Source organism: Pan paniscus, chromosome 1, assembly GCF_029289425.2.
Source record: "Pan paniscus chromosome 1, NHGRI_mPanPan1-v2.0_pri, whole genome shotgun sequence".
Lineage (NCBI taxonomy): Eukaryota > Metazoa > Chordata > Mammalia > Primates > Hominidae > Pan > Pan paniscus.
Window position 1 is genome coordinate 160,264,800 of NC_073249.2, and position 27,782 is coordinate 160,292,581.

The 27,782-nt window shown below is 36.8% G+C and overlaps 1 protein-coding gene across 42 annotated transcripts in view; it reads right to left on the bottom strand.

Moving 5' to 3' along the window:
• The window catches only part of SGIP1 (SH3GL interacting endocytic adaptor 1), a 211,336-nt gene that overhangs the window by 148,915 nt on the left and 34,639 nt on the right, over positions 1-27,782 (bottom strand). For 6 of the 42 annotated variants that reach the window (XM_055117665.2, XM_055117658.2, XM_055117654.2 and 3 more), the window contains one exon: positions 4,736-4,872. The exons of the other annotated variants lie outside the window; for them this stretch is intronic. In XM_055117665.2, coding sequence (XP_054973640.1) covers positions 4,736-4,751 — 16 coding nt within the window. In that variant the 5' untranslated portion in view covers positions 4,752-4,872. The remainder of the gene's footprint in view (positions 1-4,735; positions 4,873-27,782) is intronic. 42 annotated transcript variants of the gene reach the window in all.

The following is a 27,782-nucleotide window of genomic DNA, read 5'->3' on the forward strand; positions in this document are numbered from 1 at the left end:
TGCCTGGAGGTCAGTGATGAGAAGAATTCGGAGGATGAGTTCAGGCTGAGCAGGAAGAGAACCCAGTTGATGCTTGATGTCTGCCACAGGCACTGGCAAAGATATTGCCACATCTGTACCAGCTGTTTGTTAACAGTGGTGTTAACAGAGCTAAAGAAAGGTCATGCCAGCTGAAAAGCCAATGATCAGCACGAAGTGTATGAAAACGATATTTAGCAAAACAAATCTGATAAATGTGTCTTTAGCATGGTTCAGGTTAGGAGCTCCCAGTAAACAGCGTGCCCCTGGAAAATTTATCTCTGTAGTGTGAAAGGATGGCTCGAGCCAGGAACTCCTTCATTACAATCTCCTGATTCCATTTTAGTCTGACTCCACACACATCCAGGAAACATCTCATTATGAGAGAGAAAGCACCGACCAAAGGAGCTAAAAATATTTTCTTCTCCTAATATTTGAGTGTTTAGAAAGTGACAAGCAGAGTGGTAATGCATTTTCTATACATTACCTCATTAAGTCTCCCACAATCTTGTGAGGTTGGGTCCTATCATTATCCCCATGTATAGATGAGGACTGAGGACTTGAGAATATCAGCAACCCACCCAAGCTAGGAGAGGGATGCCCTCGGTGTGCGTCTCCACTGCCGCTCTTTCTCCTTGGCCTTTTCTTCCTTAGTATAAGTTAATAAACCGGAGTTTATTTTATATTCAAATCTTTATATGCAAATCTCTGGTGAGTCTGGGCCGCATGACTGCTCCCACATTCCCAGAGCCTGCTCATCACTGAGCACTGGCAAAACCAAGTACCTGGATCTCCAAGGCTAAGGGCCAGACCTGGGAAATAGAAACCCAAGTGAGTTTTCTGAAGCCACTTTGCTTAGTTGTGAACCAACCTTCCTAAACCACACTCTTCTTCATCACACTAACAAACCACCGAACAAATCTCATCACAGATGATAAAACTACTGAAAAAAAGTTATATTTACAGGGTAAGAAAGTAAGTTAATGTTAATAACAATATGTCTAATAGTTGAATTGGAACAAGTTTCCCAAGGAGACCTACAAGGAAATACAAAGAAATAATTCAGGGGACTAAATAAGTGTCAGGAATTTTAGATAGGTACACAGCTTTACATTAAAATGAAAAAAAGTTTATTTTTTTTCCTTTCACATAGCTGTTTATTCCCATTATAATACTCTATGAACAATTTTTGTTCTTACTTCTAGATTTTATGGCTACCAAAATATTTAAAAATTTCTAAACTTATACTCACTTTCCACTTTATAACTTTAAGTTGTGAAGAAAGAAAAACACACTCTTGTTATTGGGTAACCATGAATAATAGTCTTATTTCATTTCTTGTAATATTATTCATTAAGAAACATTCAATGCTAATCGGAATATGTGTTCTATTCTTTAAGAATATTATTAGATAAATATTCTTTAAAGTATGTTGGAATCTCTTAATCTTATTTAGAAAAACAAGAAATATAAGAGATTTGTTTAAAAAGAAAAACTTGGCAAGTTACAGAGCAAATGAGGACCCGAAATGGGCCGCAGCTGGGTTTGTTTTTATATCTTTTTTAGTGACAAGGTCCTGCTCTGTTGCCCAGACTGGAATACATGAAGATCATGGCTCACTGAAGCCTCCACTTCCTGGGCTCAAGCAATCCTTCCACCTCAGCCTCCTGAGTAGCTGGAATTACAGGCATGAGCCCCTGTGCCTGCTAAGCTGGGTCTCTTTTTGACCTATCAAGGGAAATTCATTGTGCCTTATAGCTCATACCAGTATTCCATGTTTTCTAAATGAGTAGAAGAGACCATTACAAGGGAGCTATGTGTCAAATCAGCCACATGTTGTAGTAAGTGCTATGAGACAATTGACCATCAATCCATGTGAAAGGTAAACAGAATTGTAGAGCAACAGGGACTCTTATTCATTGCTAGTAGAAACGCAAAGTGGTACAGCCACTTTGGAAGACAATCTAGCAGTTTCTTATAAAACTAAACATACTCTTACTGAATGATCCAGCAATTGTGCTCCTTGGTATTTAGTAAAATGAGTTGAAAACTCTGTCCACACAAAAACCTGCACATGGACGTTTATAGCAGCTTTATTTATATTTGCCCAAACTTGGAAACAACCATGATGTCCTTCAGTAGGTGAATAAATGAATAAGCCATCGTACATCCAGACCATGGAATATTATTCAGTGCTAAAAAGAAATGAGCTATCAAGCCAGGAAAAGACATGGAATAAGCTTAAATGCATATTACTAAGTTAAGGAAGCCAATCTGAAAAGGCTACATAGGCCGGTCGCAGTGGCTAATGCCTGCAATCTTAGCACTTTGGGAGGCAAAGGTGGGAGGATCATTTGAATCCAGGAGTTCGAGATCAGCCTGGGCAATGTGGTGAAACCCTTTCTCAAAAAAAAAAAAAAAAAGAAGAAGAAGAAGAAAGAAAGAAGGAAAGAAAGGAAGGAAGGAAAGGCAAGGCTACATACATACTGTATGATTCCAACTATATGAAATTGTAGAAAAAGTAAAACTATGAAGAAAATAGGAAGATTAGTAGTTCCAGGGGTAGGGTCAGGGAGGGAAATCAGAGCACAGCTTTTTAGGACAGTGAAACTATTCTGTATGATTCTACAATGGTGAATACGTTGTTACACATTTGCCCAAACCTATAGAATGTACACCACTAAGAGTCAATCCTAATGTAAACTATGAACTTTGAGGGAGAATGATGTGTCTATGTAGGTTTATAAATGTAACAAAGGTATCACTCCGTGGGGAAAAGAAAGAGAGATCAGACTGTTACTGTGTCTATGTAGAAAGAAGTAGACATAAGAAACTCCATTTTGTTCTGTACTAAGAGAAATTCTTCTGCCTTGAGATGCTGTTAATTTGTAACCCTAGCCCCAACCCTGTGCCCTCAGAGACATGTGCTGTGTTGACTCAAGGTTTAATGGATTTAGGGCTGTGCAGGATGTGCTTTGTTAGAAATGTGTTTGAAGGCAGTGTGCTCGGTAAAAGTCATTGCCATTCTCTAATCTCTAGTACCCAGGGACACAATACACTGCGGAAGGCCACAAGGACCTCTGCCCAGGAAAGCCAGGTATTGTCCAAGGTTTCTCCCCATGTGATAGCCTGAGATATGGCCTTCATGGGAAGGGAAAGACCTGACCGTCCCCCAGCCCGACATCCGTAAAGGGTCTGTGCTGAGGAGGATTAGTGAAAGAGGAAGGCCTCTTTGCAGTTGAGATAAGAGGAAGGCATCTGTCTCCTGCTCATCCTTGGGAATGGAAAGTCTTGGTGTAAAACCCCATCGTGCGTTCTATTTACTGAGATGGAGAAAACCACCTTATGGCTGGAGGTGAGACATGCTGGCGGCAATACTGCTCTTTACTGCACTAAAATGTTTGTGAAAAGTCAGACATAAATCTGGCCTACGTGCCCATGGAGGCACAGCACTTTTCCTTAAACTTACTTATGACACAGAGATCTTTGCTCACATGTTTTCCTGCTGACTGTCTCCGCACCATTACCCTATAGTCCTGCCACATCACCCTCACCTAAATGGTAGAGATAGTGATCAATAAATACTGAGGGAACTCAGAGACCAGTGCCCGCGCTGGTCCTCCCTGTGCTGAGCGCCAGTCCCCTGGGCCCACTGTTCTTTCTCTACACTTTGTCTCTGTGTCTTCTTTCTTTTCTCAGTCTCTCGTCCCACCTGACGAGAAACACCCACAGGTGTGGAGGGGCTGGCCCCCTTCACACTCTAATGGGGGATGTTGATAATGGGGGAGGCTGTGCATGTGTAGGGGCAGGGGATATATGGGAAATCTTTGTACTTTATGCTCAATTTTGCTGTGAACTTAAAAGTGCTCTAAAAAGTCTATTAAAAAGAAAAAATACAGTGAGCAGGACTGGAAAAAGAAGGAACTTTATTAAAATGAGGATGAGAAAGAATCTGTGTTCATCACCTACATCATTCTAACGGGCTTATGTTGAGGCTAAGAATCAGATTCTTGGCCTAAACAAGGTACAATTATCTGAGAAAATTTTATTGTTAACAATTGGATCAAGATACCTTGTTAGCAGGAATATGGCATTGTTGGTGAAATGGTTTGGTAAGATACTTCCAGACCAAATTCAGAATGTGTAGAAAGGCTGTAGATAGAGGGAAGGGTCAGAGACCTCTTCTCACTCCTGCAGTAAGATGGTCAGTGCTCAACTGTACAGAAAAGTCAATGAACACAGACGATGTCAAGTTTACTGTGGGTGCATGATATAAAAATACCTCCATTGCCTTAAAAAATTTACATTGGTCACTAATATGGAAATGTTGGTAAGAGTGGATATTTTGTTGGGGCAGTTTGAAAAGGAGGACAAGTGAGCCACTGACAGCTGGGCTACAGAAAGAAAATGTATTTCTCATTTTAAGAAATTCTGATATATGCCAGGTGCAGTGGATCAGGCCTGTAACTGTAGCACTTTGGAAGGTTGAGGGGGGCGGATCACTTGAGACCAGCCTGGGCAACTAAGGACACCCCATTTCTACAAAACATTGAAAAATCAGCCAAGCGTGGTGGTGCATACCTTTTCAGATTGGCTTCTTTCACTTAGTAATATGCACTTAAGCTTCCTCTATGTCTTTTCCTGGCTTGATAGCTCATTTCGTTTTAGCACTGAATAATATCCTATGATCTAGATGTATCGGGGTTTATTCATTTACCTACTAAGGACATCATGGTTGCTTCCAAGTTTTGGCAAGCTACTTGGAGGCTGAGGCAGAAGAATCACTTGAGCCCAGGAAGTCAAGGTGGCAGTGAGCTAGGATCACACCACTGCACTCCAGGCTGGGCCACATCTCTGTAAAAAGTAAAAATAAAAAGTAAAATAAAATAAATTCTGATATACAGAATCCACACTTATACAACCCATAATTAGATGAAAATTATTTTCTAACATGTCATCCAATTTCATACAGTTTACTAAAGGACTCCTTAATCAAACAGATGTGGGTAGATTCTAATTGTTCCTAGGAATGCACAAGAAAAATAACATTTGTTTTTATCTCCAAAGTGAGTAGGATTATCCAGTGGGTCATGTATGCATTTGCTTGTCCCACTAAAAATGGGAAAAAATGTTAAAAATGACATTTCTCAAGATGAGTATGAAAATTTTTGAAATTTGCTAGCCTCTCTTATCCTTATGTGACTGAATGACATCATTTTGATTTTTGAATTGGACGTGGTGGTTGTAGGGGATGCAAAAATCCCTTTAGTACCTAGAGTCACTTGAGGTCTTAGTCTAATCCTGCCCCAAGGAATTTAACACCTGAATGGGGCAACTCACACACAGGGAACAAAGAGAGAATCTGCAATATTCCATCATCATGTGACAAATTGTGTGTCACTGTCTATAAATGCAACATAAATTTTACAAGACAATGGATAATAATTTTATTGAAGAGATGAGACTTAAGCCAGGCCAAAAGGACGTAGTAGAACCTTGGTAGTCAGAAAAATATTTGAGATTTGTATAGGCCATGGAGGGTTTAAATAGCTAGACATTTCCATGACACCTGAATATGATTCCTTAAGTATAAAAACCTTTACTTAAAGAAAATATCTTAGGAATATGCTGTCAAACACTCATTTGTTGAGAATTCAGGGGTTGGAGGTAATTACATACAAACAAATATGGCATCAGGAGAGTGTTTTTCACAGGCATTTGGGTTTTTACCACAGGCATTGTTTGGAAGCTGGTTGGTGGGGAGGCACAAAGTCCCATCACAAGCTCAAGAGCCCCTGGGAAAATCCATTCTTCTGGAATTTATGGCCCAGAAAAGCCAACAGTTTGAATTTGCTTCAGGGACTCTTGCCCTTCTAGTCCAGTATTTAGGGAATTTGTTTTGTTTGTTTTTGAGAAAAGAAGAGAAATTGGGGTTAAGAACAGAATTTCTTTTTTTTTTTTTTGTGCCCAAATTATTTAAGAAAACAAAGTCTAAAATAGGCAGGTCTTAGCCTCTTCAGCAAACATTAAATTGATTCATTCTTTTTCCATTTAGTCATGAGAAATTTCTGAATCCTTCACTTTCTCTTTACCCCAACCCCTACATATATATATATATATGTCACATATATATGTAACATATATATATATATGTTACATATATATATGTAAACTTTTATCAGAAAAAGTTATCATGTAGGTATTAGGAATCTAAGTGGAAAAAAATTAATGATGACATATTCAGATGCTAAACAGAATGTAAGATATAATTTAATATTGATTAAAACAGGCCCATGTTTTACTGTTGGAGAAAATTTAAGAAAAAATAAGAGTTCTGTTTTTGTTTCTTGTGCTCAGTAGAGAATTTTTTTTCTTTTCTTATCACATTTCTACCAAATTTTACGTTTAAAGTTCTCAAACCAAGGAGACAGTATGTTTGCCTTATTTAAAACCTTAAAATTCAAATGCTACTGCTACTAATGAAGTTTTGGTTCCTTCCAAGAAGATATTCAACTGAGAGTATATTGCTATTGATCTGCAAAGAATAAGACACAAACTAAATGTGAAACCAAAAGGGTAGTAAGAATGAAGAATGAAAATAGGACATCATGAAAGTTAACTGCACTTAGAGCTTTGTAGATCACAGGTCTGGAGTGAAATTTTTTAAAATGCAAAAAAAAAAAAAAAAAAAGAACTAACTAGAAAGAGTGAAAAATTAACTTCTTCAAGTAATTATTATTTCTTTTATTTTGCTGTAAAAGTCAAATTACTATAGAGTAATTTTAGACTGACTATATTAGACTGACTACATCTCTGCCTTGGAGCACATGGTCTCAAATAGTGACAAATGTTACATATGAACAAATCTGTCTTTCACAGAACATTGAAACACTGTTGCTCTACTTTTCTTCCACAGTCCAATGAAGTAGGGGTGGTTCTAACATTTTTTTGTTTTGCAGGTAGAGATGCTGAAGGAAAATGAGGGCAAGTACCATCCCAGAGATACTACAGTGAGTCAGGGGCAACTTGGGCTATAGGCAGCAGCAGTATTTGCCTTAATACTCTGATGTTTTCAAGGAGACAAATATATATGGAGCTATTCCATTTTCTTTAGTTAGTGATCCTAAAAGATGATCTGGCAATCTCCCGAATCAAAGAATAAAACATGGCCCCACTGGAAGTTTAATAAGTGAAATTATTACAAAGAGGGTCTAAATAACAAACAGAGCATACTTCCATAAATACTTCAGCAGATTTTGTTTTTGAGTTTAAGAGCTAATATTGTAATTCAGATGAAGTAATACCCCCATGATTTTGTTGTTGTTGCCGTTCTTGTTATTGTCTTGTTTAATGAAAAGAAGATCAAAAAGCAAAAAGTGCAAGTAATAGAGGTTCCAGGTAAAGGTTAAAGGAGGTGGATGCTTTTATTGAGAGAAGACTTAGTACTACCAAGTTTTACAAGGGTTTTTTTCCTTTCTTTCTCCTCCATTCCCTTTCTGGCCTTCATCTTCCTTACCTTTGTGAAGATGATTGACAGAGGATCAAATTAGAAAAAGTGGGCTTATTTAAGGTAGAGGCAATGTGGTTAATTAAATAGGATCTTTGTTCCACTATCAGAAAGATGACTCCCCAGAATTTGTTAAGGTAATGTCAACTAGAATTAGCAGTATCCTAGAATGTTCACATAAGCACTGGCAGTCTAGGAACCTAGTTAGGATTAAGCAATAATAAGCCTAATTCTAATCTGTTATGAACAGGGGTTTTCAACGTAACAAGAGGCCCCAAAAAAGTCATATAAACACTGCAGGGATTGGATTAGAAAGTTGATTTATTTCATCTGAATAATATAATCTGAAATAAAGAGCTCAGTGGATGGCTCTATAACAGAAAAGAATCAGTGAACCAGAAGATAAAACAATAGAAATTACCAAATCAGAAAATAGACTGAGAAAAAAAAATGAACAGAGCCTTAAGGACATGTGAGACTATAACAAAATAGTTATCATTTGGAGTCTCAGAAGGAGAGAAGAAAGAAGGCATAGCTGAAAAAGTAGATGAAGAAATAAGGGCTTAAAATTTTCTACATTTGTCAAGATACACAAACTCACAGATTCAAGAAATGGAGCAAACTCTAAAAAGGATAAACCCAAAGAAATGATACATGCTGTGATTGAAATTCTGAAAATTAAATACAAATAATAAATTCTTAAAAGAAAACAGAAAAAAATGACATGATAATTGTAGGAAAGAAACAATTCTAATGACAGCGGATTTCTTATCAGACACTGTGGAGACTAGAGGAAAGCAGGACAATATCTTTTAAGTGCCAAGACAAACTAAACAACAACAAAAAACTACCATCAACTCAGAATTTACTACCCAGTGAGCACATTCTGAAGAAATGAATGAAAATCAAGACATTCTTTGATGAAAGAAAAGTAAGAATTTATCACCAGCAGACCTACTCTAAAAAAATAGCTAGAGGAGATGCTCCAAATAGAAGGAAAAAATAAAAGAAGAAAATGTAGAACATTAGGAAAGAAGAAAATAGCACAGTAAACAAAAATATGGGTAAATATAATAGGCTTTCCATCTTCTCTTGAGCTTTATAAATTATTTTTGTTTATGCAAAAATTATAATACTTTCTGATGTGGTGCTAAAAGCATATAGAGGAAATATTTAAAACAATTGTATTATAAATTGGGAAGGATTAAAGGGCATAAAGGAAAGTAAGGTTTTATACTTTACTCAAATTGGTAAAATGAAGACATTGGTATACAGTAATAAGTTATGTAAATATGATATAATATCTACAGCAGCCACTAGAAATTCTATACAATGAGATACACTTAAAAACATTATATAATTCTGAAAAAACATGTTCAAGTAACCTTCAGGAAGGCAGGAAAGAGAAAACAGAAATGAGGAAACAGAAAAGAAACAAAAATTGCCATAGTTAAACTCTAATCAGTTATATTAAGTGTAAGTAAGTGTCCTAAATATACCAACTAAAAGATAAAGATTGGCCAAGGGGATTTAAAAATATGACCCATCTATATAACGTGTACAAGAAACTCACTTCAAATATAATAACCTAGGCATGAAGGCAAAACATGGGAAAACATATTATGAAGACATTGATCATAGGAAAAAAGGACTAACTTAGTATCAGATAACGTAGACATCAGAACAAGAAAAATTGCTGAAGGCATAAAGCAAAATTATATAATGATAAAAGAGACATTAGCAATTCTTAATGTTTAGGCACTAAACAATAGAGCTGCCGAATATGTGCAACAAAAATTGACAGAACTGAAAGAAGAAAAAGACAAATCCACAATTGTAGTTGGAGGCTTTAAGACCTCCTTCTCAAGAATTGGTTAATCAATTAGACAGAAAATCACTTGGAGCACTTGGAGACAGTATTAAACTTGGAATTTCTCTAAAACATACGCTTTCATAAGCATGGAACTTGGTATTCACTGGATTCCTTAGAAAACTCCAAAGCTCTTGGCCTGGCACAGTGTCTCACGCTTGTAATCTCAGCACTTTGGGAGGCCAAGGTGGGTGGATCACCTGAGGGCAGGAGCTCAAGACCAGCCTCGCCAACATGACGAAACCCTGTTTCTACTGAAACAAAACAAAACAAAACAAAAAACCACAAAAATCAGCTGGGTGTAAAAACACAAAAACAAAAACAAAACAAAACACACACACACACACACACACACACACTCCAAAGCTCTTTTTAATTTTTCTCAAAATAGCACTGCCCATAGTGGGAGGGCTTAAAGAGTCACCCTGCTTTCTCACGGACTTTAAAATCTGCAGATCCAAAGTTAGCATAACTTGATATCCTAGACCTATTCCATGCAGAGGAAACGTTCTGACATGTCACAGCACAAAAGTAAAGTCTCAGACTCCATGAGGGAAGGCCTAATAGACATTAAACTTAAGGCAGATACAAAGACAGTGGATCAAAGTCTCAGGAATGTAGAGTTCAGGACAAAACAAATGTAAGACTATAGAGGACTGTCAAAAACAATAAAACAGAACAAAACAAACTACAACATGGCTAAGAATGCAAGAAGCATCATAGAGAAGGGCACATGTGAAATGATTAATAAGGAAAGGCCTCCAGGCAAGACAGAAAATCATCCTGTGACCAGAGGTAAAGGCACAGAGCAGGAGATAGACCCAGAGGGAAGAAATAATTATGATAATGCAAGAAAACAGACATGTGATTAGAACATAGTTCAAGGAAGACTTCCAGGTAGAGATGTTGCCTGAATTCAGTTCAAGGGAAAGAGTAAGAATTTACAATGCTTGTTCTTTCTTTTTTTTTTTGAGGGAGAAGGGTGGTATACTTAGCTGCCAGTCTACAGTTGTGTGAAACATTTGAGAAGGGCATGAAGAAAGGTCAACACAGCACTGGTGTCAGGAAAACACTAAGCACCAGGAAAGAAATCCCCACATGTTCATCTATCATATTTGCTGAATAATACCCAGGAGCACAGAAATTTGGCTACAGGGAAGAAGGTTTTGCTTGCTTCATATACCTACTACTATCTTAAAGCTGTTCTCTCTTAATTAAACATAGTGCATTAACCTGTTAAAATTACTGTCAAGTTTCAGATATCCCTAGATGTATACCAATATGGGAATCCTTGAAAATTACAACCTGCTAAGGAAGCTAACATAGTACAGTATTGACCTGAGTGATTCTAGTTCATGAAAAAAGAAGAAAAAACCCAACTTGCGAATATTTAGATCAGTTTAAATGTCCTTGTTTGCATTTGGTGTTACTGAGCTTCCTGGAGCTAGAGAAATTTTAACAGGGGATAGAGGAATTTTAACAGGGGCTACAGAAGAGATATTTGCACCGTTAGGCAATGGAATGGATAACCTGTGAAGTCCTTTCCAACTTAAAGATTCAGAGATTTGCTTCTCTTTAAGGAACATAAATTTATTTATCTAGGTGTTGGAGAATCCAAACAGCATCTGATAAGCATTTATTATCTTCAAGGGCTATGGCTGATGCTTACTAACATTCAGCTTAATTTAAACTTTATTTCTTTTTAGCACCTATACTAGATATAGGTATTGAAAATATGGGGATTATTGAGATACAATTCATAAATTCAAGAAGCTTATAGTCTAATTGGAAGTAGACACCAAACCAACAATTTCACTTTAATCAGACAAGCCTCTGGTACCATTTCAAAGATAAATAAAAGCAACAACACCAACAAAACAGGCCTCTAAGGATTCTACTTACTAATTTACCTCAAATGCATTTCTTGGGAATCACTGGCTTCCTGTTGGAACTAGACTCTTCAGCAAAAATGTCCCAAGTTTAGCCAAGTACAACTTTTAGTTCACCATAGAGATGAAACATTAACCTTTATGAACCAAAGCTAAAGCCATGCAACAAAAATTTATTGAGCAGCTATTATGTGTTGGCTACTGTACTAGGAGAGATGGCATCAAAGATGAATAACATTCCTCCCTTCATGGGGCTGATAATCAGTGATGCAGACAGGAGCAAGCTATGTGAACAAATGCAATACGAAGTGACTAAGGAGTACGCAGAAGAAAGACACTACTAATTCAGATGTAGGAGGGAAATAAATGGGGAATAGGAAGGCTTATCCAAGGATGTAAAATGAAGCACAACTGAGGCTGCCAAAGAGTTTCCTCTTTAGTTTACCTAATGAAAGGGTATTTGGGCTTAAAGGATTGTGCTTGAATGTTTATGAACTAAGGAACTTGTATTTTTTTATGAAAATAAAAATGAGGATCATGAATTTCTGCAAAGGTGAAACCAGCCTTTAAGCAAATAGTTAATCCCAGTAGTTGACAAGAACGAAAGTGCGTAAGAGCAAACTAAGGAAGTTAGTGCAATGCAGTTATTGGGGCCTACTCCCCAAGACTCAGTAGGATGGGGTGAATCTGAATTTATAATAAGCACTTTAAAATTTTCCAGTGCAAACATTACATAGACTACACTTTGAGAATATTTTAGATGTATCCCAACTTTCCTACTACTAGGAAAAGAGCTGATGGCTCATCTCTTGCACAATTCCATCTTTCAGTCTCATCAAAACCACTTAAACTTTTCTGACTTACTATTACAGCTGAATTTTTTATTTATATAGCATAGACATATCTCACTTTCTCCTTGAGAAATACTTTGTAGGTGGTATCTAAAAAGCCATGTGTAATTCAGATATTTATCAATTGATGTCAAACACATCAGAGATTTGATATATTTAAAAATGTTATAAATATGTGTGAAATAAAATCATCTAATTTTTGTACAAATCCAAATTTAAGTTGAGTTTGCTTTAAAAGCAACATATGCCTGTAGATTATGTTGCTTTTTTTTTTCTAGCATACAGCATCTTGTTGCCACTCTGTTAAACAAAGATCTAAGGATTTAAGAATGAGAATCTGGGGCTAATTTATCTTAACAAAATCCTAAATTATTCAAGGTGGATCATCTTTCTGAAGAACCATATACTTTGATATACTTATAGGCATATTTGTCTCACATTCTCATTGATAAATAGTTTTTAGGCAGCATTTAAAAAAAAGCCATGTGTAATTCAGATATTTATGAATCAATTATCAATTATTTCTAATATAATTATGATGTTTATTTCATGCACTGATGACTCTAATTACTTCCTACATCTTTGACTGGAAACTGTTAACTCCTTTTCCACTGACATAAATTGGCAAAGCCCTTTACAAAAAAAGAATCATCTTCAGCCACTGAAATGTATTTTCCTCTCACTTAATCAAAAACTTAATCAAAATGGCTTTCCTCAGATCATCCAGAGAGCAATGACTCTCCATTCATATTTGTGGTGCTAAGACCTGACCTGTTTTCATACAAAGTATCCCTGGAAGGGATGCTGACAGTAAGGTTCTTCTACCTTCATTCACCCGTTCATCTGGCCACTTCCTCTGAGAACAAATACTTCTGAGCAAAGGTTTTCATTTTCAGAGGTAACGTCATACAAATAATGTTTTACATTATCTATCTCATTACTATTCTAGTCCACTTAGTCTCATTCAGAATTTATGAGCCCTTTTAAAATCAATATGACCTTTTCCCAAATTTCCAGATAACCCACAACCAACCTCTTTCCCAGCTCTAAAAGCATGGCAGAATGGAAAGTGCATTGAGTAGACTGTGGAAGACATGGATTCTGACTGATCCTGTTATCACCACTAACTAGGCAGTCCCTTCTTTTTGTCAGGTAAGATACTTAGAATCCATCATCTTTGTCTCAGAGATATAGTTCAATGCCTCTCCTTTTCTTTTTGTATAATTTTCCTGATGCCAAAGTACCACCTTAGCTTCTTAAAAGAAAACAAACAGTAACAATTTGTGAAGCAAATCCTAATTAGTGTCCTTTGTCTTCATTTGTTGAAGTAAAATTTGGTAAAAGTATCCAGTCTTCTTTTTTAGTGGTGAATTGTTAAATAAATCAAGACCTAACGCACATTTGATGCCATGTATTACGAAGGTAATCACTCTTCAGTCTTCAGCAGGGAGTACAAAATAAAACTTAATTTGGAGTTTTCTCATGAATCATGTACAATAACTCATCTTGAGCTGAGCTGAGGATGCGACAGGCAAAGCATTTTAAACTTAAGAGAAGGTATGAACCTCAACACATGAATTATTTTTATAGAAATGGATTTAATCATAAATAATTCTTATTTATTCTTTGAGTCAAGATTGGCAGAGCATATTAGGAAATACCTTGTTAAGAGTTATTATATACAATTAAATGTAATAAAAACTATATTTTATAATAACAGTAACAATAGCTAAGATTGAGCGCCTACTATTTATAAGGCATTATTCTATGGGTTTTATGGTTACATCATAAATACTTTCATTAACACCATGAGCTAGGGATATTATTACCCCTATTTACATACAAGAAAAGAAAGGTTGAGAACTTGCCTGAGTTTGCATAACTAGTAATTTTTCAAGCTAGAATTTAAAAATATACAGTCTGAATGCAGAGTTTGGACTCTTAAACCACTGTACTATGCTGCCTTAAATGAACCAATTGGCAATTTAAACAGACTGGGTTTATTGGTCTAAAACAGTGAGGTTTAATTATATACTCTCATGTCTTAGAGTGTTTCAATAGAGTGAGATTTTGAGTTTTTGACCACTAAGAAGATAAGTAATTGTGACGAGAAAATGTTACAAAATTTCCCCAAATTTTCCATACATTTGCTTAAGCTTTTGGTATATATGATGGCTTTTCTATAGGTTAGAGTGCACAGATCCAAACAAATGAAGAAATAAATACGCTTTAGCATAACACTTAGAAACAGCTGATTGTTAGTTACAACAGCTCATTTTTTAGTGATGTATGTTTGCTTTTGTGATTTTATACTGTATGAATAAAGTTATATATTCTGCTAGTAAAACTAGCAATTAAGTATTTCAGCATTGCATGGTGCTTCATAAAAAGCACTATGTAGTCACGCATGAATCAAAACATTTATTGAGTACCTACTATGTACCAGATATTGAAGATAAAAATAATTAAGAATTCTTGTATAATTGAGATAAAACAAATATATAAAGAAATATCTACAATAAATTGCTATATTGGATGTTTTTATTAATTTATTGATCACATAGACATCACACTGAGTGTTAAAGACATAGTAACAAACAAAATTCCTGCTGTATATGGAAAGACAGATGATGTACAAATAAACATCTTGTGTCAGAGGGAGAGAAGTATTACGAATAGGAAAAAGCAGATTCAGGTAGATAGGGAGTTTTGAGGTAGTGATCGCTATTTTAGGTGGTATGCTCAAGAAAGACTTTTTAGGTGATATCCGAGTAGAGACCTACTATGTAGTTATCAGGGGAAGAGGGTTTCAGGCAAGGGTAAGAGTAAGCGCAAAGACCCTAAGACAAGAAAATACTTAAAGGTACAGGAAACAGCAAAACCCTCATGTGGTTGGAGAGAAGCAGAAGTGGAAATTGGAGTTGTAGTGGGGCCTTAGGTTATATAGGGCCTTGCAGACATAATGGTTAGGAGTCTGGGTCTTTTTCTGAGTGTGATGGAAGCCATTCAAGTATATTGAAAATATGTGACATGATCTGCCTTAAATTTTGAAAGGATCACCCTGCTTGTCATGTAGGTAACTCATAGAAGTGGGGCTAAAATGGGAACAGAGAAGATAATTAGGAGGCTATTAAAATAAACATCTCTGTGTATATTGTGCCTTAGATCAGAGTGAAAGATTTGGAGAAGGTGAGGAGTGATTATATCTGAGACATATTCTGACAGTAGAGATCATAGAATAGTTGGTGATTGAAAGTAGAATATGAAAAATGGAGAGAAATCAGGAATGAATAAAAAAAGTTTGGTTAGAGCAACTGAAAGGACAAAGTTGGCATTTACTAAGATGGGGAAGAGGAGAGAATGACCAGTTGTATTTGGGTGGGATGTTGCCCAGAAAGGTTTTGTAACAATAAATGATGCTTGAGGAAAGTCTTCATTAGGTATTATAAAGTTAGGAAAGGTGATCCAAGAAGCATGAACAAAGATTATTTCCATTAGTATAGGTACCAGGAGCCAAGGCAAGTGTGGACAAAAAAGTAAGAATATTGTGAGAATTACAAGCAGTCTGTTAGAGCTGAAACAGAACATGTTAAGATTGAATCCGAATAATGTGATCTAATGAACTAGGACAATATTCTACAGGTGTCTTGCTACATGCACAGAATTTAAGAAACATGGTCCAGATGCACAGCTTTAAAAATTTTTCATTTCAAGTCTGCCCTCTGCCATAGTCTCATGTGGATCTCTTTTTCTATCCTATGAAATGTCTATGTCTATCATCTTATGAAACCTTATAAAAACTTCTGATAATAGGCATTCCTATGTCTACCATCTTATGCCTATCATCTCAACCTTAATGATGTCTCTACAGACACTAACATGAAGGTCTGGGACAGTGAGAGATTGGTGAGGCTGAGTACATGTAGCTTCGGGAAACAGCATGTTGGGTACTGACATGGTAGGATAGGTAGTCACTTCTCTCCACCTTAGCATCTTAAAAGAAAATTAAAATAAACAGTAACAATAACAAGACTTGGCTACCCCATCAGTAAATGTGTATGTAATTTTGCAGACCCCAAAATAAATAGAAGTGAAACCACAATTCCTGGATACTTAAAGAGGAAAACACAAGGTTACAGATGTGTCTCTGAATCATCAGTCTCATCTGACTTGTAGATATACCCCCTAATTCTCTCTACTTGCTGTTGTAGATATTTGCTTCAATACAAACAAATACCATGTACTTTGGGGAGCAGAGGCGGGTGGATCTCCTGAGGTTGGGAGTCTGAAACCAGCCTGACCAACATGGACATACCCCACCTCTACTAAAAATACAAAATTAGTCGGGTGTGCTGGCGCATGCCTATAATCCCAGCTACTTGGGAGGCTGAGGCAGGAGAATCCCTTGAACCTGGGTGGCGGAGGTTGTGATGAGCTGAGATTGCACCATTGCACTCCAGTCTAGGCAACAAGAGTGAAACTCCATCTCAAAAGAAAAAAAAATACCTTGAACCAGTGAGTCCATTTGTACAATTAAGGGCGTGGGATATGTACTGTTTGAAGCTGGGCTCAGTCAGGACTTTGAGTTTCTAAGTAAGTCAGTTAATGTCTTTGCCTCAATACCCCCTTAAGAAAAAAGTGAATAAAAACAATTGCTTTACCTACCTTGTAGGAGGGATGGGCTATGTGAAATTTCCCTTTATGAAATGCTTCACACATGGCTAAGCAGGTTAAATATGTAAGGCATTTCATAACATAATTCAAGCTTGTGAGTTAGCATTTCTCATGATTTGATCTTCCCGAGCAGCTTATAAACTCCTAATGAATAGGACCTGATCTTTTCACCCCAGTTCCTACATCCATTGCTCATTAGCCCCACTTTGGAAGCTTTTTAAAGTTACAAATTTCCAGTTCCTGCAGATATCCTGACTCAGAATCTCCAGGGATGGGCTCAGGAATAGGAGCTCCCATGTGACTCTGGTGATAGACAAGACTGGGGAACTATTATTACATGACATTGGATATTTTCTACACCCAATAATGCCCAGTACCAGTAGTAATAGGAATGTATTTCTAAAAATGGAAAAAAATTAAAATATAAATATCTCTGCAAGAGGTAAATTTTTAAAAAAGTCACACCAACTTCTAAATAACATTGAGATATTTTGGTTAGAATAGGTTTTAATAGAGCAATGATTCATAGAAACCAACCTTGGTGCTAAAATTAAACATCTGGTCTTGAATCCTGACTTCCTATAGAAAGGGAAAGTGAAAAAGAAGGGAAAAAAGAAAAATTTCAAAATGTAACCTATGGTTGAGCCTGCTGTCATTGTCCTATTCCTCCTCCTCTTCTTTTTGGGTATGCAACACACGCACACACACACACACACACACACACACACACACACACAGGACTGCATTAGTATCACTCTTCTAAACTGATAATTAGTGTATCTATTCCAATTATTAACCATTTGAGCACCTCCTATGTTCAAAGCCCCATTTTACATAGAAAAACAAATCCCTGGAATCATGCTTACAAGAAAGAAATAGGATAAATACACTTGTCACTATAATACAAATAAATGAAGGTAACACACATCAGTTAAAATAGTCCCATGAACCTCTTTCCTCTTTGTCCTTCATTTACATGAGACCAGGCCCTGTTGTGGTCAGAATCAGAAGCCAGGAGGATGAAATTAATTAGTTAAGCATCAGGGTTAGATTAGATTAAAAGCAGAGAATGCTTATCAAACCGAGACACACGTAAATTAAAAGAAATTGTTCAGGGTCAGTCTATAAACAACAAACATTCTTTTAAGGAGTTTATATGATGTAGACCTGGATACTTGACCAGATTAATCAAGGAGACCTAGGGATCCAGGCTGTAAGCACATGCCATGAACTGAGTGGGAAAGGAGGTCCAGAACAGAGACCAAGAAAGGCCTTCGTGGAGGAATAGAAATATGAAACAAATCTCGAAGAATGGGCAAGACATTTAACAGGCAGAGGTAAGAGAAGGATGGTCTCAGTAGCAACCTGCACTTCATCTGGGGCAAAATACGTTACCAGCATTTAACAGGCAGGTAGTTATTCAAGACACTGGGTTCCAATGCACTAAAAGTTGCCCTTCTCAAAAACAAAACAGAACAACATCAAAAACACCCTGAAGCATCCTCAGCTCTCACTGCTGCAGCTGCATGCCAAGCACCAGGCATGACCCAGCTGAAGCTGCCACCCTGAGCAGGCAGCAGCTCTGCTTGGGGAGGAGGTGGGAGGGAAAATAATACAATAATACCCCTTGTCTGATTTGTAATCACTGAAGACTAATCCCCAGATCCACAACTTCAGATGACACATGGCTAATCTGAAAGCATATTCTTTCAAGAGGAGTCTGGCTTGTGGCCAGTACCGTTCTTATCTACTCTGAGAGGAGGGATCAGGAAAAAGAGAAGAGGAAGAGGAGAAGGAGAAGAAAAGAAACACTGTAAATCTTTCTAGAAAATTTAAACAGATAGATTTCTGGAGTAAAAATATAGAAGGGGTTGATTTGGGAGATCTTGAGATATGTATTAATATTAAAGGTTGAGGTAATAAGAAAAATGGCTATAAATTCCTTGAGTGTTCACATGTGCATTGGTTTTATTACCTCTATAAATCCTTACCATGAGCCAGTACTATCATCTTTATTTTGTAGATGAGGACACTGAAGCTTACAAAGGTAAATGACTTGAAATGTTTCATAAAGCTTTTATGCGGCTCAGCCAGACTTTGAACCCAGGCTGCTGACTCCAGAAGCCCATGCTCCTAACCCCACATTACACTGTTCAACTACTTGGGCTCAGCAATGGGAAGCTACATGGTTACAATTATTTCACTTCACAGGAAAGACAGATTTTCCAATTTTTTCCTCCTCTTCAGTGATTTTTAACTTGATACTACATTAACACCTTCTTTTCAAGAAGAAAAATGCGAGTGCTAACACAGTACCTCCTTCTTTGTTAACAACTTTAAAACAATATTTATCTTTAGGACTCCAGAAGGACCCATCCCAAGTCCCTTCTGCATCTTATTACTGTGAATTCTTATTTTCTGACCTCTTGCTGCAATATATAAATAAACATTGGCTCACTTTGGATCTCTCCACCTTCACTCTCAGTGCAGTGCACACGTGTTCCTAGGAAAAAGGGTCCTGCAGACTAGACATGTTGCACATGGCTCCTAGCGTACTGACGAAACTGCTACTGAAGCCTGGATCTGTTGGAGCATGAGTCACTGATAACAAAGGCAAATGCTGCCTCTACTTGTCTTTCCAAGACATTTAAATGACAGGTGGTTTCTATTTAAGCTTTAAACATACACACATCACACATTTTATTTACTTTGAAGTGTGTCAGATTCTAGCTGTGAATGGAAAATAAAGTCCTTAATATGATATTACCACAAACTATGCATGCACCAGGCATGAATAATTTAGGGTATACAGTGTTAGAAGTAAAGAGGCTTTGGAAGTCAGACTGGACCACTCTCATTTTTCTGTTGGTGAAAACTGAAACCCAGTGGGCCAGCATGACTTTCCTGAAGACCCACAATGAGCCACATACAGAATGTCAATACACATAGGTTTGATAGGTTATTTATTTATTAAATTTAAATTTGTGCCCAGAATACTTAGGTCCAATTTGGAGGTTTTTAAAATGGCTCCTTTCCAAAACCACAGCAGGTAGAGAGGATTTGGGGATGCATCTACAAGTAAATGTAAGATCCAAGTTGGATCTAAATGTAAGGCCAAGTAAATTTAAGAGTGAAAAAGTTGGCCAAATGAAATGGGGTCTTGTAGATGCACATTATTGATGGTAATTAGGACCTTAATTTGTTCTATCATGGGCAGTCTTATTGGAAATTCACACAGGACCTAATATAAACCCTCCCATCCTCTTTGCAATGCTTTCTAAATTCCTGGAAGACCATTTACTGTTATCTCCATGAACACATATATACCAAAGCCTTCTAAGCAGAAGGACAAAATTATACACCATGTGATCAGGACTATGGAGATGATGTGCCTTCCACGTGCTCTGTGAGTGGCAACTTCATAAACTCTGCTCAAAAGACATCTTATCTTAAAAAGTTCTATTGCTCTCAAGTCATATGCTTGCCCACATTTTGACAAAGTATAAGGTTAAATCTATTTTGGAATGGAAGAACATTTAAAAATAATCAGCTAGCACCATGGTTTCATAAAAGAAAATAATAGTTTAACACTCCAAAATATCAGAGGGACATAATCTCTAAATAAATTTCTTGAGCAAGCGCAGCTGGCAATCTGACATCAACTATATACACGCATATACGTGTGCGTGTGTGCACACACATGCAACAGACTACAATGTCTTAATTTTGACCATTTTACTCTACATTCAAGCAATCCACAGACAGACATGTGAAAACAACAGGTATAAGAAAGGGGGAGCCAGTGAATATTCCGGGAAGGGGAAGTAACAAGGATAGATTTGCTTAAGAAAGACATGTCTGGTGACAAAGGCAGTGAATTAAGGAGAGTAAAGGAACAGGTTGATAACTCCTATGTTCCGCATATAAAGCATATTCTCCTTTCCCTTAATGGATCAAAAACAATCTAATTGTTCTCATAGATGTAAAACACATGTGCCTAATTAAACAATGAGACTGTATATAATCCAGAATTATACTAGGTGATGAATAAAACATGGTAAAGAGTTGGAGATAAGCACCAATAAGGGAGGATCAAGAGGGTGGGGACACCACGGCAGAGAATGGCTAGCCATTTGCCAAACCAGCTTACTCTCCTTCCTGGATACACAATTAAGTTACTTTTCCAAGAGGCCTTTGCAATTAGGTGTGCCATGCAACACAGTGGAACTTGAGTGGAAGTGATACGGGGTACTCCCAAGCTGAGAGGGTAGAGAAATAGATATGCCTCTTTCTGCTCCCTGTCCCCATCTGCCAGATGATTGCAGAGGACTCTGAGATCTTAGAGATACAGGGATGGAAAGAACCTGGGTTTCTGAATGACTGTGTGGGAGGCTCCTCACCTACCAGGAATACCTGCATTGGATTGTTATGTGAATGAGGAAACAAATGTGCTAGTGTGAAGCCACTATAAGGTTTGGGGTTGTTTGATAGACCAGCAAGCATTACCCTAAAAATACTGTATCCAATTATCATGCCTAAGCTTAAAAATAAACCAGCTTTATTTTTGTTTTTAAATTTAACTTTTATTTTAAATTTAGGGGTACACGTGCAGCTTTGTTACACAGGTAAACTTGTGTCATGGGGGTTTGTTGTACAGATTATTTTTCATCACCTGGGTATTAAGCCTACTACTCATTAGTTATTTTTCCTGGTCCTCTGTCTCCTCCAACCCTCTGCTCAGTGATAGGCCCCAGTGCATGTTGTTCCCCTCTGCGTGTCTATGTGTTCTCATTTAGCTTCCACTTATAAGTGAGAGCATACGGTATTTGGTTTTCTGTTCCTGCATTAGTTTGCAAAGGATAATGGCCTTCAGCTCCATTCAGGTTCCTGCAAAGGACATGATCTCTTTCTTTTTTATGGCTGCATAGTATTCCATGGTGTATATGTACCACCTTTTCTTTATCCAGTCTACCACTGAGGGGCATTTAGGTTGATTCCATGTCTTTGCTATTGTGAATAGTGCTGCAATAAACATATGAGTGCATGTGTCGTTATGATAGAATAATTTATATTCCTTTGGGTATATACCCAGTAATGGGATTGCTGGGTTAAGTGGTATTTCTGTTTTTAAGTCTTTGAGGAAAGACTGTCTTCCACAATGGTTGAACTAATTTACACTCCCACAAACAGTTTATAAGCATTTCTTTTTCTCTGCAACCTCACTAACATCTGTTATTTTTAGACTTTTTAATAATAGCCATTCTGACTGATAAACCAGCTTTATTAAGATATAATTCATATCCTGTAAGTGCATAATTCAATGATTTTTAGTATATTCACAGACTTGTGCAACCATCACTACTATCTAATTCTGGAACATTTTAATCACTCCACGAAGAAACCCTACACCAATTAGAAGTCTGTCCCCATTTCCCCCCAACCCTCCCACCTCCAGGCAAACATTAATCTACTTTCTCTCTTGATAGATTTGCCTATTCTGGACATTTACTATAAATGGAATAATGCAATATATCTTTTCTGACTAGGTCCTTTCACTTGACACAATATTTTCAAGGCTTACCCTGTTATAATATGTATATGTATCAGTACTTCATTCCTTTTAATTGCTGAATAATATTTCATCTTATGGATATATCTCATTGTAGTTGTCTTTCATTAGTTGATGACTCATGTCAAATTTTTATTCTCTCTGTTGTAGGCTCTTTAAAATATCCTAGCACCACACTGAAGAGGAGACCCTTTTATGTAGGGGCTGCATATTCAGTCCTGTGGGTTATATTTTACCTGAAAATTCTGAACTTAAAATCACTCAGAGAGCTTGAAACTACTATCATAAGTTGATGATACACAAAGTCCCTAAGAGTGAAAAAAACAAAAGGAAAGTGCATGTTTTCAAGCGTTTGAATTCAAGACTTAAGGACAACATAATGCATTGCAGCAAAACAGCCTGGGAGCAACCTCCATAAGGACATATTTCGGGGAGGAACCCAAGGAACTAAACTGAATGTCAACACAAAGCAATTAGGTAGAAATTAGGTATTGCTGGGTCGGGAAAAAAAGTTCATTAAAGGAATCAAGTCTCAGTGTTTCTCTAAAGATAAATCCCAGCTATGCTAAAAATCATTAAATCTTAATGACAGAGTCCATTTGTTGGTGGTGTTTACAAGTGAAATATTAGCATATTTCTGTCACCTGGGAGTTTAGAACTGTGATTATCTTTCCATTTTAGGGAAGTCAAATCTCTGAGATTTACAGGATAGGAGAAAAACACTGCAAGGTAGAAAAATGGTCTTTCTGTATTTCTCTCTCTTTAGGTCATGAGGAGGACATGCACAGAGAAAGGATCCACTCTGCAGGCATTCATTTGACAGGCGATTATCATGCACCTCTTGTTTGTTGGACACTATGGTGGTGCTGGGAGTATAGAGACAGAGAGACATTGGCTTGATAATTACAACAGAATGTAGTGAATCCTGTAAGCGAGCCACAGAAAAAGAAGCAGCTTGAAGAAAATGACTAATTCTGGCCAAGATGTTTGTCCCAGTGGAAAATATTTTGTGCTATGACTTTAGGGATGAGTACATTTTTCACCTGAGAAGAAGGGCAAGGAAATTCTGGACAGTGGGAATGGGATTCACAAAGACTTGGAGTCATGAAAAGGCATATGGTGGGTTTAGGAAAAGGAACGTTATGCAAGGAAGAATCATGGGGAATGCAGAAATAGGTCAAAAACTAGTTTGGGGCCATTTTATAAAGGGACTTGAATGGCAAACTTATGAGCTTAGATTGTGTTCTGTAGCCAGCAGAGAACTTGCAGATTATTTTTAAGAGTTACATGACTGAACAATTTTAAAAATTTTACTCTATAAACAAACATGAAGGAGAGTAATATAAAAATTACCCTCTGTACATCAAACACTCAATTATCAAGATGAATGATTTTAAAGCAAATCTCTCACCTCATGTCATTTCTAGATATGTACATCTGAATTTGTTCTTATCCAACCACAATCAGTTTTCTAAGCTAACTAAATTAAAAATATTTTATTGGCATCATTTAATCAGGTCTACATTCATATGTCTCATATCTTTTTAATAGTATGTTTGCTCAAATTGGGACCCCAATCACTGTCTCATGTTGTACTAGGTTGTAATGATTCTTAGAGATCTTAATTGAGAGCACTTTCTCTTCCCTCCACCCTGTTAATGTTGAGTTACTGGAGAAACCTGATGTAATGTCCTAGGACCATTTCATATACTCCATTTGTCTGTTTGCTTCCTTGTTGGTTTCATTTAACATTTTCTTCTACCTTTTCTGTTTCCTATAACTGGTAGTTTACTCTAAAAGGCCTAATCCAATTCAACTTTAGTTTGTTAAAGGCAGGAATACTTCCCAGGTGGTGCTGCGTACTTTATATTGCATCCCATTGGGAGGCACTTATCTGGTTGACCCACTCACAGTTACACTAAGATTTATCATCAGATTTATTTCCAAGAGGATGATTTTACAAATGCTGTATGAGATGTGGACTATGGTCAAGCTACTTTGGTAGCAGGGAGATCAGGAATTACGGTCTTATAGGGGAGATGAAGTGGATATGACCTGAGACAGGAATAGCAAAGAAACAGAATGACAGACCCAAGCAATAATTCTCAAATTGAATTATTGGGAGACTGGAAATTTACTACAAGTTTAAATGGAGGATGGAATCATGGTGGGTGAGCAAGTGATGAGGACAAAAAGACTAAGCTCCATGACAGTAGGGAACTACATATGTTTTGCTCAATACTAAATCCTTAGTGCTTAGTACAGTGCTTGGTATACAGTAGGCACTCAGTAAATATTTGCTAAATACATATATAATGAATGATTTGATGGATAGATGGCAATGAAATTTCTAAAATAGGAAACTATTGGATATCACACTATTAACAAAGATCAAATAGTTGGGAAGAGGATATGAACATTCCTTCAAATTTAACTTACCTGCAAGACATTTGTCTATTGACTATTAGTGCCTCAGGAAAATGCTTAACATTGTAAAGTATTTTACACAGTTCACAGCCCAGGAATGTGCAGAAAGACCCAAATGAATCTGAGTGTACTCTTTGGAATGCATACCTGGATTATAGCAATGGAGGAATCAACTTTGTTTTCCCTCTACACCCCACTTCCAAACAAAACAGGGGAAGTTTCAAAAAGTTCCTAGGATGATAATGGCAGAATTTATGCATGCTCACTGATGGCATTTCACATAGTGAAATTAAGACCATTAAAAATAATAATAGAACAAAACCAAAAAATGTTTTATTGAAAAGATCAATAAAACCTATAAGCCTCTAGCCAGGCTAGCTAAGAAAAAAAGAGAGACATCGTAAATTACTAATATCAAAAGTGAAAGAGAGGACATTACTACAGATTCTATGGACATTAAAAGGATAATTAAGGAATATTATAAACTTCTCTATGCCCACAAGTTGATAACCGAGATCAAATGAACCAATTCCTTGAAAGGCAAAATCTGCCAAACCTCACATAAGAAGAAACAGACAATTTGAATAAGTCTATATCTATTATAGAAATTGAATCAATAGTTGATAACTTTTAAAACAGAAAGCACCAGGCCTGGATGGATTCATTGATTAGTCTTACCAAATATTTAGAAAAGAAATTTTTCTAATTTTCTATATTTTCCAAAAAATAGAAGAAAGGATATTTACTAACTCATTTATGAGAACAAAACCAAAAACATTGTAGGAAAACTACAGACCAATATATCTCATGAACACAGATGTAAAAATTCTCAATAAAGTATTAGCAAATCAAATCCAACAATGTATAAAAAAATTATATACCACAACCAAGTGGGAATTACACCAGGTTGGCAATGCTGGTTCAACATTTGAAATATGTTAAATAAATGTTAAACTAAAATAATCCATTACATCAACAGGCTAAAGAAGAAAAATCACATTCTTAAATCAATAGATGCAGAAAAAGCACCTGACAAAATCCAACACCCATTTCTGATTTAAAAAAATCTCAGTAAACTAGGAATAGAGGAGAACCACCTCAATTTGATAAAGACTATCTACAAAAAACCTACAGCTAACAAAGCATTATGCTTAATGGGGAGAAACTCACAGCTTTTCTACTAGGATCAGAAAGAAAGCAAGGATGTTCTCTCTCACTACTCCCTTTCAACATTGCACCAAAGCCCTTGCTAATGCAATAAGACAAAAAAAGGAAATAAAAGAGATACACATTGAAAAGGAAGAAATAAAACTCTTTCTCTCTGGGTACCTCATTCTCAAGTTTCACCATTTGGAGACTGTAGCCTCAGGCTTGTATCCTTCCAGGTATAAGCTCAGGAGAAGAGATCAAGTACTTCATCCCATACAATTCTCATAATTCATTCTTATTTAACCAGTTTGAATAATACCTGCATTCCTGAGCATATTGCTGAGGTCTTTTTATTTTTTTCATAAGCATCATCATTTATTATTCTGATTGGCCAGGTCTGTGCCACATGCTCTGTGCTATATGGGGTGGCAGCTAGTTCCCAAGAGAAATTTTGGATACTATTACTAAAAAATAATAAACGCTCCCTCAATACCTAGTTTATTGAGAGTTATTAACATGAAGGGATGTTGAATTTTATCGAAGGCCTTTTCTGCATCTATTGAGATAATCATGTGGTTTTGTCATTGGTTCTATTTATGTGATGGATTACATTTATTGATTTGTGTATGTTGAACCAGCCTTGCATCCCAGGGATGAAGCCTGCTTGATCATGGTGGATATCTCAAAATAATAAGAGCTATTTTTGACAAACCAATAGCTGATATCATACTAAGTAGGCAAAAGCTGGAAGCATTCCCTTTGAAAACTGGCACAGGACAAGGACGTCCTCTCTCACCACTCCTATTCAACATAGTATTGGAAGTTCAAGCCAGGGCAATCAGGCAAGAGAAAGAAATAAAGGGTATTCACATAGGAAGAAAATAAGTCAAATTGTTTCTGTTTGCAGATGACATGATTCTATGTTTAGAACACCCCATCATCTCAGCCCAAAAACTCCTTAAGCTGGTAAGCAACTTCAGCAAAGTCTCAGGACACAAAATCAATGTGCAAAAGTCACAAGCATTACTATACACCAACAACAGAAAAGCTGAGAGCCAAATCATAAATGAACTCCCATTCACAATGGCCAAAAAGAGAATAAAAACCTAGGAATACAGGTAACAAGGGACATGAAAGACCTCTTCAGGGAGAACTACAAACCACTGCTCAAGGAAATAAGAGAGGACACAAACAAATGGAAAAACATTCCATGCTCATGGATAGGAAGAATCAATATTGTGAAAATGGCCATACTACCCAAAGTAATTAATACATTCAATGCAATTCCCACCAAACTACCATTGATATTCTTCACAGAATTAGAAAAAACTACTTTAAATTCCATGTGAAACCAAAAAAGAGCCCATATAGCCAAGACAATCCTAAGCAAAAAGAACAAAGCTGGAGGCATCATGCTACCTGACTTCAAACTATACTACAAGGCTACAGTAACCAAAACAGCATGGTACTGGTACCAAAGCAGACATGTAGACCAAGTGAACAGAACAGAGATCTCAGAAATAACACCACACATCTACAACCATCTGATCTTCGACAAATGTGACAAAAACAAGCAATGGGGAAAGGATTCCCTATTTAATAAATGGCGTTGGGAAAACTGGCTAGCCATAGGCAGAAAACTGAAACCAGACCCCTTCCTTACACCTTATACAAAAATTAACTCAAGATGGATTAAAAACTTAAATGTAAAACCTAAAACCATAAAAACCCTAGAAGAAAACCTAGGCAATACCATTCAGAACATAGGCATAGGCAAAGATTTCATGATGAAAATGCCAAAAGCCATTGCAACAAAAATGAAAATTGA